Below are 15401 nucleotides of genomic sequence, written 5' to 3' on the forward strand. Positions count from 1 at the left end.
TACAAATTCAAATGGATGTGAGAAACTTATTAAGTTATTTTATTTGAATATATTTCACCCTTGGATCACTTGAAAAGAACTCAGGAACATTGAATAATGACAGATTTTCAGCTCCACAGTCACAGAGGTTTCTCTATTGTCTTTAGAATTGTATGTTTTTATATTTGCTTTATTCTTTTTGTAGTTTAGTTTTTGTCCACACTCAATCATGCTAGTGGCTTGCTCCAAGCTCTGTGCTCAGATATCACTCCTTGTGTGTTTAGGGTACCATATGTGGTACCAGGGATTGAATAGGGGTTGGGTGTAGGCAAGGCAAGCGCATTACTCCCTGTACTATCTCTTTGGTCAGAATTATGTTTGCAAAGTAGAATAGAAATAGTCTACCATTTTATTTTTCAAATATCCACACCAGGTATGCCTGTCTATAGGTAAAAGAATAATAACATTTTTAATCTCTTTAAATCCCTTTAAAGATAGTGAATCATGAGTTTTCGTGCTACCATGGGTTTGTCAGCTTAGAGTGTAAGAGGTGTTCAAGCTTTCCTGATTCAATAGGTTAAAAAATCTTAATTACACATTTGAAGTCCTGATTACACCCCAGGGATTTATTTGCTTATGAAAAGTCAAACTATGAATTACAATATTGCAGAATACTTTCCACTTCATCAAATTAGTTTCACCATATATTCCTCAGTATGATTTGTAAAATTTTGCAATACCTAGAAAACATTGATACTACATTACAAAAGAGTACTTAAATATATAGACAAGAAAGATAGATATTTGTCTTCTGCTTTTGATACTGATGTTAAATAAAGATGGAATGTTTTTGTTTAAACCTGGTCCTTCATGACCCCATCCCCCAACACAATAAGTAAATAGCAATGTGAGCAAATGCTTCCTTTAAATTTGTTATTCAGTTCAAATGTGCATTAGGAAAAAAGATCTATCCCATGTATAAAAACAAGCAACAAAACAGAGAATTGTAAATAGAAAAATAAGACATGTAGAGGAGACAAATATTTTGTGCACATAGCTTTAAAATTCCAACAAGAAACACTTATGTGAAGGAAAGAGACTATACACTTGCTAACTTAAATATAAATTCTCAAAGAGCAATATTTCAACACATAATATACCACAATAGATTTACCCACTGAAATCAGCCCATCACTCTTGACCAACAAATAGGATCTTAATTTTACCACTTAACAATTCAACTGAATGGAATAAAAATTTTCACAGAAATATTTTAGTAACATAGATTCTTCTAGACCATTAGAGAACATCTAGTCAACATTGAGTCAATTCATTTGAAACAAACTCCTTGTAAATATCATCTTTTCACACAGTAGGAGGGTCTTTAATGAGAAAGGGCTCTGTCCATTTTCTATTTAAATCATAGTAGAATTGATTAATGAAAACAGCATTCTTCTGGGGAAATCAGTTTAAAAATCTAAAGTTATGAGTAAGAAGTAATAAAAGTAAACTAGTCTGGGTTTCCCCCTTCTTTACAGTGATATGGTAAAATACAAAGAAATTCATAATATCCATTATTTAGAAATTCTGGTCCCTTCACTTGCTACAGGACTCAGTTTAGAGTAAGAAAAGAAAAACATTTTTGGCTGCAGCTGTAGTAAACAATGAATGATGAAAAATATTGCAAAAATGTCTTCAAGTGATCTGACCACTCAGAACACAGGTCCAAGGTCCAATCACATTGATTTTGTCTACATTCCTCCATAAAGCTTGGCAAATGAATAGCTGAGCCCTGTTTTGGCAGAAGGAGAGAAGGAACTACTAATTCCAACAATAAACAAGAGTTTGAAAACAACCAATCAACATAAAACAGTTATTCTTCCTCTGAATAACAAAGACAACATTATGTTTGCATATAGAACAGCTTTTGCATTATTGCTCTACGTATAAGAATATATTAAAGAACTCATAACAGACTGCACGTTACAAACTTAAGGTTCTTTGGTGAAGAATGAAAGAAAACAGTATTTGAGCTTTAAAGAAAAGAATCTCATCCATTTTTGCTCTTATCTATTGATCCGTTGGATCCTCTCGCAAAGCAGGGAGAGGTACTGTGTGAGTTTTACCATGGCAACGATTGCCACACCCCCAGCCATCATACACGTAGGCCAGAAGAGTGAATGGAACAGCACGTTGGAACTGTAGAGTTTAGTTAGGATGACGCTCTTCTGGTTTCCTTCTGGGTCAGAATAGCAGGTGAAGTGTTGGTACTTCCTGAAGTTTTCCATGACAACATTCACCATGGACATGGATTCTTCAAAGTTTTTTCCACACTTAGGTATATAGGAGCACTGTGGAAAATAATAAATATCGTCACCAGAAGATACGTGTGCGTGTGTGTGTGTGCGTGTGTGTGTGTGTGTGTGTGTGTGTGTGTGTGTGTGAATCATTAGGAGGGAGTGGTGGGTCTTAGGTCAACTTAATGATCTGTGAAATCATCATAATAGTTATTCATTCTTAGATATTCACACATTAATTAAAATAATGCTTTTAGGCATTCAACCAAGATATTCCTTAATAACTCACCATATAAACTATAATTAAACTATAATTATTTATTGAGATAAATGAATGATTTCTTTCTTCCATATCCAAGAATAGTGGGTTTTTATTATTCACTATTGAACATACTTTCTTATAGAATTAGAATGTCAACTTTTCTATTTTTTGTCTGTTCACAGCTATTCAAGTAATACCAGATGCAAATAGTTCCCTTGGGGAAAGTAGTTCACTTTTATCTTTTTGCTTTGGTTTAAATTGTTTGGCCAAGTCACCTTAGTAATTGGTCAAGAAATTAGGTATATCTCTGATGGGTTGCTACAAAAAGAATCATAGAAAACTTGGGGCTATTGGAGAAAGATCAATGGTAATTGGATAATGTCCATTTAGTATGCTAAAAACCTTTTCCGCTATAAACTGAGGAAAAATAAAAAACAAATCCATTTATTCTTCAATGACTGTGAATCACATTTATATTTGATTTTTTCAATGATTATATTTCTTGCTATCGCTTTTTCTTAATGTTTTCTCTTTCTCCACATGTACTATATCTTTGCTGTCTTTCTTTTATCTTCTTTTCCTTCCTTGCCCTGACCCCTAGACCTTTCCTAATATTTTTCTCTCTGATCCTCTTTATTATTCACTTTCCTCCTCTCCCCCTAAAGAACTTGTAGTTTTAATTTTTGTGTGTGTGTGGATAATTTTGAACATTTCTTTCTAATTTAAAAAGGAGATAAAGTTTCTATGATCTTCTTTCCTTGGTGTATAAGTAGGTATCACAAAATATCTTTTTATTTTTTAAATAGAAACAATGTGATTTAAGTTATGTTTCTGGGAGATGTATGGGTTCTTTGTTAGTTCTTTCCTCTGTCTATAGGCCTTTCAACAGGAAAAAAGATTCTTGCTTTTTGGTAATCAAGTGAGCAATTCATCTAAATTAGTGGAATTAAATTGATATGTGGCAAGAACACTGTTAATCTATAGTCTTTTAGTGTGAATTAGAAAATTATGAGCCCCTTTAAAAACACTATTTTTTTTTTGAAAAATATCAGCACTTTGATTTTATAAAAACACTCTCACCAACGTACGAGTTGTGATCATAGATATCTATTTTATGATTCTATTATATGAATTATTGACTGGATTGTGTAGGGCATAATTGAGCAGGTGAGGCTGTTGATGACCTTTAAGGTACAATAATGAGAAATGTGGGTAAGAGTTTTGAAAAATTCAAACATATAATTTCCACAGGAAGTAAACAAAAAGAATGGAATGAGTTTTGCTAGTGGAGTATGCTTGGATGCCCCTTTCCCCTGAATTTATTAATGGGTTTTGCTTTTGCTGTAGTAATTGGACTATCTGAGTACAGATCAGGGTGGTTCTTTGGTTAGCTCAGAATGCAGGATGAGCAGGCTGGTATTTGTTGTCAAGCAGCTTAAAGTAATGTTTTAATAACAAGGGCTGGCCGACACTTTGAAAGTTAATCGGCTAAGGATAAATGTGAGTGCATACTTTAATCTGGGTACAGCAGAGAGCTGTAATAGCACACTACTAAGTATCTGAATTTCAAAAAAAGGCAGAATTTTTCAGTGAGTTGTAAGTACAAAAGTTAAGTCTGACTGCCAGGAAACATTTTTTTCCCCTACCAAACTGCAAGTGTTTTGGATCAAAATGGTTAAAGGAAGTATGAGGATACCTTTTTCTTTTACTACTTCAGAGTTGCACAGATCTTGTTTTCAATTAAAAATGTTGTGATGCAAAGCCTTAAAAATGCCCTAGACGAGCCATTTGCAATTGAGTTTAAACAGTCTATTTATATTACAAATATATCAGGCTTCTGTCAATTCTGTGCCAAGATAGTTTATAGTAGTAGTTTCAGTAGTTAACAGTACGAGTTATTGAAATGCTTTTAATAAAATGGCATTTCATTAAAATAGAGTTTTTTTCCATTCTTATGTTTCTGTGGATTGATTTGGTTTAATCAAAATTTTTTTAAGGAAACATTTGTCAGCCAGATGACAATAATTCTGTCAGTAGGAAAGACTCTTCCAAGTAAAATGAGACATAAATAACTTGTGAGATTGTCCAGCAAGGTTGTAATACAGGAGCTGCTTATTAAAATTTAAAGCCATCGGAGTCTCGAATGTGCACATTTGAACTAGTCAGATGAGGCAGGTTCCATTCATGATTAGCCTTGGGTCCTCAGGACCTAGGGCACATATAAATGCAACTCTTGCTGCTAATGGCGAAAAGAGTCTTCTGTCCTTGCACTTTCAGTATTTTAACTTTGCCACTCTCCACTTTTCAGTACAATTAACTGGCTCCCACTAGACTGATACGGACTCCTAAAAGCTCTAACATATATTATTCATTTACTTTTATTACGGATGGATTTTTCTTTTGTGCTATTGAGCATAAGAAATAGTCTAACAAACCCCTGCACTGTAGCATTATCGTCCCCTTGTTCATCGATTTGCTCCAACAGGCGCCAGTAACGTCTCCATTGTGAGACTTGTTACTGTTTTTGGCATATCGAATAAGGCACGGGCTTGCCAGGCTCTGCCGTGTGGGCGGGATACTCTCGTTAGCTTGCCAGGCTCTCCGAGAGGGACATTGGAATTGAACCTCGGTCAGTTGCCTGCAAGGCAAACGCCTGACCTGCTGTGCTATCCTCCAGCCTAACAAGCCCCTATCTGTTCATATTCTGCTTGTCTTATATCTGTTCACATTACAGCTTCTCTAGGCACATGAACTTGGCTTCTTAGAGTCAACCTCTTTCTCCCATAGGGTCTATACAGTCCTCACTGTAGGGTTTATGTGAGGTTAAATAATAGCACGAAGCCTTGATATTTCTTATTAATATGTTTTTTTCTGGAATAGCACATATGTCCATGTGCTTTTTCCTAAAGTCAAGTGTCACATACCAAATGATGAAGCATCCAAGGAGGAGAAAATAATTAGTTTTATTGTTTTCACAGTGGAGTCCGGTTTGATGGCTTTTATGGCATGCCCATTGCTTCGGTGTTCTCAGAGACATTTGATATTATGTTAAAACTATGAAAAAATTCTTGGTTTCAGTTTCAATGCCTTAGACTATAGACCCATGCATGTTTATGAGGCTGGTCTGAGTTTGGGGTGAAAAATTAATGAACTTAAAATTTCGTTACATACTTGGAGTATAATCTAATGTGATTGGTTTAGAGCAGAGAATGAATTTCAACAAATGGAAGATTTCTAAGTGATCTGTAAAAATGGGATATTAATAGGAAAAATGTAATATAGATAAAAAGGAAACTCCAGTATTTTTAGAATATCATAGATGGAGGTGTGGTATAGCAACAGTTTAATTGAATGCAGAATATATACAATTTAATGAAAAAATGAGTAATATTTATATACTCAAGATGATTAACTACTGACTGAAATAAATAAATTTTTTAAAAATAGGGTGCACATCTAGTAGGGCTGGGCGAGGAAGGACATGAGATACTGGGCACTAAATTCTGAGTCTCTTATATACTGGGGAAGTGCCTTACTACTTGAGCTATCTCCATACACCAAGATAAGTAATCCCCACCCCTTTCTTTTAAGTCATGGTATAGGTAATTCTTTCTTTTGTGCCTTAGCATAGCAAACCTGTGAAATTGCAATTCAGTAGAAGCCTTAGATTCACTTCTTTTTCATACTTTAAGTTTTATCGATAAATTGTTCTGTTTCCCAATCATAAATCCTCTGGAGTACTGGAAACCACAGAGATGGGCATGACCTTTCTACTTCCAGCTGGAGAAACTTGGGGTCAAGTCAACTTCTCTTGGCTCCCTCTTTACATGATATTTCCTGCTCTCCTTTCCGTGGCAACAAAATCCAGCAATAGAATATTCTTGCCAATCTCTGGAAAGTTCCTTTCCCCAGCTATAGTTCCAGAATCTGTAATATTAATAGTTATTTTAAATCTTAGGGTGGACAGAAATTTCGAGAAACAACTTATAAATCTTGTTGAGACATGCTTTGCTAGGTCCATGTTGAAATTAAGTCACAGGCCTTCATCCAAGAAGTTAAAAAATGTGGGGGTAGTGGAAAGAGGTGTTTGCCTAGATATATCATCTATCAGCTCCCTTTTTCTTCTGAAGGTAGAAGAGAGCTGCCCATTTGCAGCCTTTTCTCAGGGAAAGAGTTTTTTCTTTGTTCTTTTATAAGAAGAAAAGAGTGTGGCCAGAGAGATAATGCAGCAGGTAGGGTAGGGCCAACTTGGGCTAGATCCTTGGCATCCCATAGGATTCCCCAAGGCAGGGATGATCCTTGAGCACAGAGTCAGGAGTAAGCCCTGAATGCCACCTGGTGTGGTTCAGCAATCAAAGATAAAAATAAAAATAAAAGGAACCCAACAATAAAAAGGGAAGTGCAAAAAATCTGGGAAGCGTTAGACATCTAATGAAATACAACCAACAGTTTACACATCAATGTGTTAGGTGGTGTGCCAGATATGGGTATTAAACATTAAGAAAAACATGACTGTTATTACTGGAGGGAAACAAGAAGAGAATACAAAGCATGGGTGGGGTATAAAAAGAGACATTTGGAAGCTAAGAAGTCTTTCGGTAGAAAGTGCATTCTTCAAAGAGGCGGGCCAGAAGTTTCTCTCAGAATTTATGTACTAGCCAGATTCTCGGAATACACAATAACTGAGATAAAATAAAAAACAAACCATTGCTCTTATAAAACACAAATGGTTTTAGTTCCTTTTCTGGTGACAAATGGAGCCTTTTCTAGTGTCAAACAACGGAAACTCCTGTGTACATGTTTCCTAAGCTTGTCTGATGTTCCAGTCTTTATGTTCTGTGCTAAAAACAAGATGTGTGCTGATGCCTATGTTCAAAGCACATGGTGATCTCTAAAGGTTTACTCTGTCTGACAAGAATACTTTGAAATTTGAAGTTCTTTGAACATTGATTATGGAGAGAAAAGTGAAAGGGTAAACTACTGACATATTTTCTGTCTTTCTTTCTTTCTTTCTTTCTTTCTTTCTTTCTTTCTTTCTTTCTTTCTTTCTTTCTTTCTTTCTTTCTTTCTTTCTTTCTTTCTTTCTTTCTTTCTTTCTTTCTTTCTTTCTCTCTTTCTCTCTTTCTCTCCTTCCTTCCTTCCTTCCTTCCTTCCTTCCTTCCTTCCTTCCTTCCTTCCTTCCTTCCTTCCTTCCTTCCTTCCTTTCTTTCTTTCTTTCTTTCTTTCTTTCTTTCTTTCTTTCTTTCTTTCTTTCTTTCTTTCTTTCTTTCTTTCTTTCTTTCTTTCTCTCTTTCTCTCTTTCTCTCCTTCCTTCCTTCCTTCCTTCCTTCCTTCCTTCCTTCCTTCCTTCCTTCCTTCCTTCCTTCCTTCCTTCCTTCCTTCCTTCCTTCCTTCCTTCCTTCCTTCCTTCCTTCCTTCCTTCCTTCCTTCCCTCTTTCTTTTGTTTTTGTTTTTTGGGGCACACCCAACTATGTTCAGGGCTCTTGCTCTTGGCTCTGCACTCAGGAATCACTCCTGGTGGTGCTCTGGGGGCCATAAGGGATGGTGAGGTTCTAACCAGGTAGACAGTATATAAGGGAAATGCCTTACCTGCTGTGCTATATTTCTGGGCCCCCTTTCTAACTTCTTTGAGTCTTTCTTGCCTCTGACTGCATATACAAAAAGTAAATCCCACAAAATGTAATTTAGACTTATTCTTTTTTCCACTTTTAATATCTGGTTGTCTTTGGCAAGTGAGGCTGTTTAAATTGTTTGGTAGAGGAAAGGAAAACACTTTATACTATGTACTTTGTATTATTGTTGCTTTCAGTTTCCAGATATAGGTTTCACCAGAGGAAGATTTTTCTTTATTGGGTTCCCAGAATTTACATGATTATTATGGGATTTCTGCCTAATTTTTGAATGGAAAAGTACAAAAGACCCAGGAAAGCCACGAATGACATTAGAATCTGGAGACTGTTGATTGATAAATTATCTGCAATAGATAATCAATACAATGGAACCCCTAGGATGAGGCATGAACCTTTTAGGTTCACAGTAAATCAGATTTCTCTTTTTACCTTGCCTTTCATTATAGTCCGTTTTTGTCGGTTGGAGAGAAGTAGGTTCTCTCTACATGCTTCTATAGAGTAAAAGTCTTGATGTCCAGTAAAAGTTTATTTTCCTTTTGGTATCACTGTCATCCTGTTGTTCATCGATTTGCTCGAGCGGGCACCAGTAACGTCGCCATTTTGAGACTTGTTGCTGGTTTGTTGTATTTTTTTTTTTTTGATTATGCCATGGGTAGCTTGACAGGCTTTGCCGTGCAGGCGAAATACTCTCGGTAGCTTGCTGGACTCTCCAAGAGGGACAGAAGAATAGAACCCGGATCGGCTGCGCGCAAGGCAAATGCCCTACCCGCTGTGCTAATGCTCCAGTCCACATTTTATTGTTTATCAGGGCTTTTACCTCACTCTGTGCTCAGCAGTCACTGCTGGTGGTATTTTGGGGGACCACAGGTGGTGCTGGGAATCAAACTGGGATTGGCCTCATACAAGGCCAGTGCCTTCTCCATGCATGATCACTTTCCCAGTGAAAGTCTCTTTTCTTTTTTTTTTTCTTTTTGGGTCAGACCCGGTGATTTTCAGGGTTACTCCTGGCTCTGCACGTAGGAATTACTCCTGGTGGTGTTTGGCAGACCATATGGGATGCCAGGGATCGAACCCGGATAGGCTGTATGCAACGAAAAAGCTCTACCCGCTGTACTATCACTCCAGCCCCTCAGTGGAAGTTCCTTTTGGGCCACATTCTTCCTAACATTTCTGTGCAAAGGAGCCTTTAGTTATCCATAAATTCACTCTGAGTGAGGAGTGTCAATCTCCAAAGCATTTCTAAATCTCTGAATCTTAGGAATTTTCAGCAAATGTCTAATATCCTTACATTTAAGATGCTAATTAAGGGGTGTCATATGTTAATTTATGAGTATGCAGTCTCCTTTCAGGGTAAATAGCTATATGTCTGACATCTACTTTGCACAAACTGACTCTGAATGTACAATTCTGGCCTTCCCTGTGGATTACAGATGGTCAATTCTTAGCTCATGTCCTTTAACTTGATCTAAATATTTCTTGGAATAGGATGTAATGTGTCACATTCTCACCCATTCACTAAAATATACCGTCAGAGGATAAGGATTTCATAGAATTTAAAATTTTCAGTACTCTACTTCTTAGAAGGATTCTAAAGGTTTTTATTTTATAACCCTTAAGATATCACAGTGAGGTTAAAAACTTAAATTTTAATTCAGAACTAGTGAATGCATTATTTTAATAAATGCATTCAATTTTATGACCTCTGTTCTTCATTATTATAAATGAAAATAAAAGTTATACTTAATGTGTAGGTTGCTGCTATAATTTAATATATGCATTTATGAAAAGTATTTGATGCTGTACAAGAAGGTCTGGTACATTGAAAAAAATTGATTAAATTTGGCTTTTATTATCTTAGAAGGGCTTTGTTCAGGATGAAATGAGACAATTTTTTTAATTATTTTTTTTCTATAGTTTAGGTAATATGGCTACAATAGTGTTAATATTGATAGTATTTTGTACAAAGTACAGTAGACACAAAATGTAGGGCTCCTCCTATTTACCATTTAGTCTTTTCATTTCATTTTATTTTCTTCAGCAGAGGTGCTTGATGCTAAAATCTCTGGATAAAATTTTAAGATCTCATAGTATCTAGGGTTGCAGATAAATAATACCGTAGCAGTGGGTTTTGGAGTGGATCTGCAATGTTTGGGAGTATTTTTTATTGTACAATGAAAGGGAAGATGTGAGCCACTAGTGGGTAGAGGCCAGGGGTCCCGATCAACATCCTACAAAGTATAGGACAAGGATATATCCTACCTTTACAGAAAACATAGAACTATCCAATACCAAATGTTACTAGTGTCAAGATAGAAAAGCCCTGGTGTAGACACATATATTCTTTGGATTTAGAAAACCCAGAAATCTTGAATAGTGATGCTAAGTTAAGAGTTGTAAATGATTGGCTAATTTATAGAACCATTCTTCAATAAAAAACAAAAGACAAGAAGAAAAGTAATCCTGATGACAAACCCTTGACCCTGGATTACAATATAAATAAACAGTGGGGGACAGAAGATTACACTGTCGGTGACCTAGGGTCACTGGTGGATACTTGTGGATATAGTGATAGTAGTGGAGTATAGTAATTTTGTATATTGATACCATAAACTTTAACACTATTGTAACAATTTAAAATATAGTTGATTAAATTGCACAAATTATAAAAAGTTGTCTTTCTCATGACACCTGTACATAAAATATTACATATCAAAAACCGAATATGTTTTCTTCTTGCATGGGGCTGGAGCCATAGCACAGCAGTAGGGCGTTTGCCTTGCATGCAGCCAACCTGAGTTCCTTCGCCCCTCTCAGAGAGCCCGGCAAGCTACCGACAGTATCTCGCCTGCACAGCAGAGCCTGGCAAGCTACTCGTGGTGTATTTGATATACCAAAACCAGTAACAAGTCTCAAAACGGAGACATTACTAGTGCCCGCTCGAGCAAATTGATGAGCAACGGGATGACAGTGACAGTGAGAGTGACAGTGACTTCTTGCATGAACCATATTAAATCCAACCTTAATTTCAGGCATGCTTTGAGAATCCCTAGTAGGTAAATGAGATTTTGAACTCCTGGTGGAGATCAACACTGAGGAATTCAGCAACCACAGTCATTTAATAGAGTCACTTTTGTTATTACTTCTATTGCCCTCTGGCAGGCACCCTGACACCCACTTACCTCTCCCAGAGGCTGTTACAACAGTTTTTTGTTCCACAAAAGCATGCCAACTTATCAGTTTAGCTTAAGAAGTCTCGTTTTAATGCCTGCAAGAGGTTGGGCCTGGGGTTTCAAGTGCTTTTCCTCCCTCTGTCCCACCCCAGTGGGATACTACTCAGCCTTAAGAAAAGATTAAAGTTAGGCAATTTGTTGCAACGTAGATGGATCTGAAGAGTATCATGTTAAGTGAAGTCAGAGAAAGAGAAAGGCTCTCAGAATGATCTCTCTCATATATGGGACATAAAGAAACCTCACAGGGGAATATCAAATGCTCCCTGGCAATAGAAAAGAAGAGCAGGAGAACTGGTCTTCAGCAGAAAGTGTGGCACTGGGGCAGAGGCGGGGGTGATAAGTTAGGGAAGGGAACACTAGGACAATGGGGGAGAGGGAGAGCGCCTGCCCCAGAGGCAGGGTGAGTGCTAGAGGGAAGCTGGGGACACTGGTGGGGGGTAGCGGGCACAGGTGAAGGGATCGATGTTGGAGCAATATACGCCTAAAACTCAATCACAGATGTCTTCGTAACTTTGTAATTCATGGTGACTCAATCAAAAATAAAAATAAATTAAAAAGAATAGATTAAAGAATGCAAAGATTTAAAATATGAAATCTCTTTGGATATTTCCTACATGGACATCCTTCTTGCCTCCAGTTGTGTCAGTTCAAACATTGTCAGTCAGACCTTAGGTGTCTGAAAAAAACTAGGACAAATTTTTGGTAACTATTGTAAAGTCTTATTTTTTAGTTAGTTGGGAGAGCATAAAAGAAAGAAATAAACATAGACAATATTTTATTTCCTCTCCAAAAGAATATACTGAATATCCCTTCGGTTATATCTTAAGCACAATTTATTGCCCACTGATAGGAAGATACGGATATCCTCAACATGTATTAGAGACAGGAACCCCTCTCAAGACAGTAAGGATCAGAGCCAGGAAGGAGAGCCTAGCATTTGGTGCCACTTCTCCTCTAGGTATATTTGCTGATTTTAGAAGTAGAGAGAAAGCACAGAAGTCTGCATTACATTTCAGACAATATTGTCTAAGAATTACAATTGGAAGCTTATTAAGTGGCATTCTGATGTCCTCCTCCTATTTTGTTTTTTTTTGGGGATTAGCTTTTAAAGGTGATATCCCTGGTCTTATAAAGTCCATCTTAGGGACATCAGCTCACACAAGAATGCCTCAAATACTTCAATCTATGAAATCATAATGGGGTGACTTAGCAAGCCTAGGGACCTGGCAGAAGCAAATAGAAATAATTTGGGGAAAAGGCAATATAATGGCACCATTCAAGGTTTATAGCTATTTTTATAAATTTATAAATGTGACATCTGACACAGTAAGAATGATCAGACACAGAAAACATGAAATATAAGCTAGAGAAAAAAAATCAAACAAGCACACAGGGGATCCAGGTATTGAAGTAATCAAAGTAACATAAAAATTAATTTTGCTTTTTATGTAGAAGACTAGAATGAAACTATGTTAGAAAACTAGAAATGATGAAAAGGACTCAAATATATATTTCAGGAATGAAAAAAATACAAGCAGAGAATTTAAGAATTCAATGACCGGGTTTAATAGTAGATTTGTTAGAGATCAGGAAGGAGTTGAAAATTAGAAGAAAGGTCATACACAGAACAGAGCACAGAGACAAAAGGAGGGAGTACATCAAAGAGAGTAAGATATACAGGGATACTATGAGTAAATTTAACAGAAGGTCATTGGATTTTTAGAAGAAAAAAGCAGAGAGAATGAAAGCAGAGACAATATTTTTTGAGGTAATGGCTTAAATCTTCCTGAAATTGACAAGGAACAATAAGAATCAGGAAAAGAGGTTTTCAGAACACTGTAGCACTGTCATCCCCTTGTTCATCGATTTGCTTGAGTGGGCAACAGTAATGTCTCCATTGTGAGACTTGTTACTGTTTTTGGCATATCAAATACACCACGGATAGATTGCCAGGCCCAGTCGTATGGGCGGGATACTCTCGGTAGCTTGCCAGGCTCTCCGAGAGGGACCTAGGAATCGAACCCAGGTCCTCTGCGTGCAAGGCAAACACCCTACCCACTGTGCTATCGCTCCAGTCAGTTAAATAGAAATACACATACATTTTGGAAATCCAACATAAAGAGCAAAAAGGCCATGGGGTTCAAAGGGATTATACCAAGTCAGAAGGAAAAAAGACGAGTGAGTTCAGTTATATATAAGGATACTGAATTGAACAGATGAAGCAAAATGCAAAGACAACCAGTGGTTATTGATAACAGAACTCAGGTTACCTAGGTAAGTGCTATACCCACTGTGCTATCACTCCAGCCCTTAATTTCTATTTTTTTTTTTACCTGAGATCTTGTATGTTAGGTTCATTTCCCATTTATAGCAATAATGCATTCATTGAACTCAAGTGATAACATGTTAAAATGGAAATATGTATCATTTTTGGGCATCTATTCAACTTTGATCTATTTCCAATTCCAGGGAGATTTGAAAGTTTTATAGGCAGTTATTATAATAGATCAGTTTTGACTTAAAAATCTGATTTGACTTGAGAAAAGATATTGAAAAACAAACACTTCGATAAACAACTACATCTCTAAAGGTAAGAGTTCAATGTTTGCGGAAGAGAGGTGGAACTATATTGTTTTCAGTGACCACAAATGAAAGGAAATCAGAATAGACATTTTAAAGTGACATATTCTGAAATATTCCTTACGCCGTGTCCTCAGAGATATTTGTTAGTCATTTTAACCAACTGTAAGATGTATATCCTTACCAAATGTAAAGACAAATTGATATAAGGACATATGTCAATATGTCACAAAAAATTTCTTTAGTATCAAATTTTGAGGCTCTCTCTCTTCACTGTAAGGTAGAGGGTCTCACTGTAGGGTAGGAGAGTCTCATTGTATGGTAGGGGTCTCACTGTAGGGTAGGAGGTCTCACTGTAGGGTAGGGGGTCTCACTGTAGGGTAGGGGGTCTCACTGTAGGGTAGGGTCTTACTGTAGAGTAGGGGTTCACATAGGGTAGGGGTCACACTGTAGGGTAGGGGTCTCACTGTAGGGTACATCAATATGGAGGGTCATAGGTGGCACAAGTTTATAACCTGTCACTGAAATATATATATATATGCATATATAGAGAGAGATAGAGAGATGAGTAAAGTGAAAAAAAGGGAGAGAAATTTATTGGGGTGTGCTCTCAGGTGAACCCTATGGGCTGGCGAGGCTTGGGTAGAACCTCTTCCTGGGAAAGTCTAAGTGGGATTTTAAGTTGTCTTGGGCGGGAAATAAAGAATAAAGGGAACAGAGACCACTGAGACAGGTGTGCTTGTTTCGGCCTTCTGTCATCTTGTAGGGGGTTGATGCGGGAAGCATGGAATTCAGCCTGGCGCCCAGTGGGCCAGAAGTCCTGTCCTCAGCACTAGGGGCAGGGTGATCTTCGATTCCGGATTGTTACCATCTCAGCCGTTTGCTGTTTGGTCCCAAGCAAACCCTACAGGATCAAACCCAGGAACTGTCACAAACAAGTCAAGTGATCTAATGCTGGGCCACATCTCAGGCCTTATCTCCTGAAGCTACTGTGTGTTTTTGATATGTGCAACTCATTTCACTTAAGTGCTGGTAATTGTAATAAAAATCAAGATTTCTTATAAGAAAAGTTAGCATTCTTGAGGACTGTATTCTGATAACAAGGGGTGTTCTAATTGTTCTATTCAGAAGTGATTTTGACATATACTAAAATACTGGTTCCTTAAATTACTGACATAAATTCCAAACTATAGATTTAACTTGAAATCAGAAAAGCCTGCTTGCTTTGCGTGTGTGTGTTTGTGTGTGTGTGTGTGTGTGTGTGTGTGTGTGTGTGTGGCCATGTGCAAGGCAAGCACCCCACGCACTGCTTCAGCCCCTGGTCAGATTACCTCTGCTGAGATTTTTTTGTCATCCCAGAACTTATAAATATGAAAATGTAGGCACAGTTTTAATAACATATATATGTATACCAGGAGGACCT

At 37.2% G+C, this 15401-nt stretch overlaps 1 protein-coding gene across 2 annotated transcripts in view; it reads right to left on the reverse strand.

The window, feature by feature from the left end:
- Positions 1-584: 584 nt before the first annotated feature.
- Positions 585-15401, reverse strand: part of KCNMB2 (potassium calcium-activated channel subfamily M regulatory beta subunit 2) — a 322932-nt gene continuing 308115 nt past the window's right edge. For both annotated transcript variants that reach the window (XM_004603093.3, XM_055129646.1), the window contains exon 5: positions 585-2330. In XM_004603093.3, coding sequence (XP_004603150.1) covers positions 2046-2330 — 285 coding nt within the window. In that variant the 3' untranslated portion in view covers positions 585-2045. The remainder of the gene's footprint in view (positions 2331-15401) is intronic.

Source organism: Sorex araneus, chromosome 2 (assembly GCF_027595985.1).
Source record: "Sorex araneus isolate mSorAra2 chromosome 2, mSorAra2.pri, whole genome shotgun sequence".
NCBI classification, from domain to species: Eukaryota; Metazoa; Chordata; class Mammalia; order Eulipotyphla; family Soricidae; genus Sorex; species Sorex araneus.